Genomic DNA, 1,999 nt, shown 5'->3' with positions numbered 1-1,999 from the left:
GGCGCCGCCGGCCCACGCGCCGCTCCCCGCTCCCTTGCAGGTGGCTACTCCTCGCAGTCCAACTACAACTCGCCCGGCTCCGGCCAGAACTACAGCGGCCCCCCCAGCTCCTACCAGGCGTCGCAGGGCGGCTACGGCAGGAACGACCACAGCATGAACTACCAGTACAGATAAAGGCGCCCCGGCCCCGCGGGCGCCGGGTTTTGTTACCTCCCGCACTTGGGCACCCTCCAGTTATTCAGTTTTTTCGCCTCCCGGTGAACACGTAACCCGCCCCGCGCCCCGTTTCCATGTTGCAGTGCTCTTTGTGATACCGGTCACTAATGGTTGAGTACCTGTAATTCCATACTTAGCTGTATTTTGGGCATCTCTGTATTTAATGGTTTGTTAGTTGCCATTACAAGTTTGTCTAAATAGACTTTTTTTTTTTTGAGTTAATACGACTTCGATATCCTTTTTCTATTTAAAATTGACGTTGAAGTGTTAACACGGTATGGCTTTAAATAGATAAGGGATACGTCATCTGTTAATGCTTTTGTGAAGTGAGTTAAACGAGCTTTCTGTATGTTAATGCTTTAGTGTTTCAGTTTTATAAGTGAAGACTTTATTTTAAAAAAAGAAAAAAACAAAAAAACGGTGAGAAAGAGAGTGGTTTTGTATGCCTGCATGGGGCAGGCAGCACACGGATTCAGCTGAATGTAGACAAATAAACACAGACTCTCGATGTCGTTGTCTCCAACCGCCCCCGTTCCGTTGCCTGCATCCGGAGCGCCGGGGCCCATCCCGGCATGCGGGGCAGGATCCATGCGGGACACAGAGGTCGGGATCCACGTGGGACACGGAGGTCCGGATCCACACGGGACACGGTGCTCGGTGGGTGTTCCCATTGGCTCCCGGGCGCCCGGGGCTGTCGCGTTCCGTCGGGACGGGTTTCCCGCTGCGGGACGGGGCTCGGACAGTCCCTTCCCAGTGGATTTGGAGCACGGCAGCCGCCCTTGGAGGCGCTCCAGGGAAGTGAATAGCTGGTGCCCGCTCACGCGAGGGCACCGGCCGCATCCCGGCCCCGAGCGAAACCCAGGGCCCCTCCGTGAAGGCGACAGCTTAAGGAAAAGGAGACCCGAGGCTGGAGCGGCCCCGGAGTGTCCCTCAGGATAGCGGCGGCCCTTCCCGGCTGTGTCCCCGCTTCCCAAGTTCATCGGAGCAGAGGTGGGACAGGAGCGTCCCTCAGAATAGCGGCGGCCGTTCCCGGCTGTGTCCCCGCTTCCCAAGTTCATCGGAGCAGAGGTGGGACAGGAGCGTCCCTCAGGATAGCGGCGGCCGTTCCCGGCTGTGTCCCTACCTCCCGAGTTCATCGGAGCAGAGGTGGGACAGGAGCGTCCCTCAGAATAGTGGCGGCCCTTCCCGGCTGTGTCCCCGCTTCCCAAGTTCATCAGAGCGGAGGTGGGACAGGAGCGTCCCTCAGGATAGCGGTGGCCGTTCCCAGCTGTGTCCCTACCTCCCAAGTTCATCGGAGCAGAGGTGGGACAGGAGCGTCCCTCAGGATAGCGGCGGCCCTTCCCGGCTGTGTCCCTACCTCCCAAGTTCATCGGAGCAGAGGTGGGACAGGAGCGTCCCTCAGGATAGCGGCAGCCCTTCCCGGCTGTGTCCCCGCTTCCCAAGTTCATCGGAGCAGAGGTGGGACAGGAGCGTCCCTCAGGATAGCGGTGGCCGTTCCCGGCTGTGTCCCTACCTCCCAAGTTCATCGGAGCGGAGGTGGGACAGGAGCGTCCCTCAGAATAGTGGCGGCCCTTCCCGGCTGTGTCCCCGCTTCCCAAGTTCATCGGAGCGGAGGTGGGACAGGAGCGTCCCTCAGGATAGCGGCGGCCGTTCCCGGCTGTGTCCCTACCTCCCGAGTTCATCGGAGCGGAGACGGGGCGGATGGGAATAACAGAGCCCTGGAGCGGCGGCTGCACGTGGCACGAGGCCAAAGCCCCCGGGCTGCCGCGTTCCCGGGCATCCC

General features: G+C 60.3%; 1 protein-coding gene across 1 annotated transcript in view; it reads left to right on the top strand.

Moving 5' to 3' along the window:
- Positions 1–425, top strand: part of ILF3 (interleukin enhancer binding factor 3) — a 13,589-nt gene extending 13,164 nt beyond the window's left edge. The window contains exon 20 of the mRNA XM_026049905.1: positions 41–425. Coding sequence (XP_025905690.1) covers positions 41–174 — 134 coding nt within the window. The 3' untranslated portion in view covers positions 175–425. The remainder of the gene's footprint in view (positions 1–40) is intronic.
- Positions 426–1,999: the final 1,574 nt, after the last annotated feature.

The sequence above is a fragment of the Nothoprocta perdicaria genome, unplaced genomic scaffold (genome assembly GCF_003342845.1).
Source record: "Nothoprocta perdicaria isolate Ctin4 unplaced genomic scaffold, notPer1 scaffold_628, whole genome shotgun sequence".
Classification (NCBI taxonomy): Eukaryota; Metazoa; Chordata; class Aves; order Tinamiformes; family Tinamidae; genus Nothoprocta; species Nothoprocta perdicaria.
This window is presented reverse-complemented; position numbering and strand designations above follow the sequence as displayed.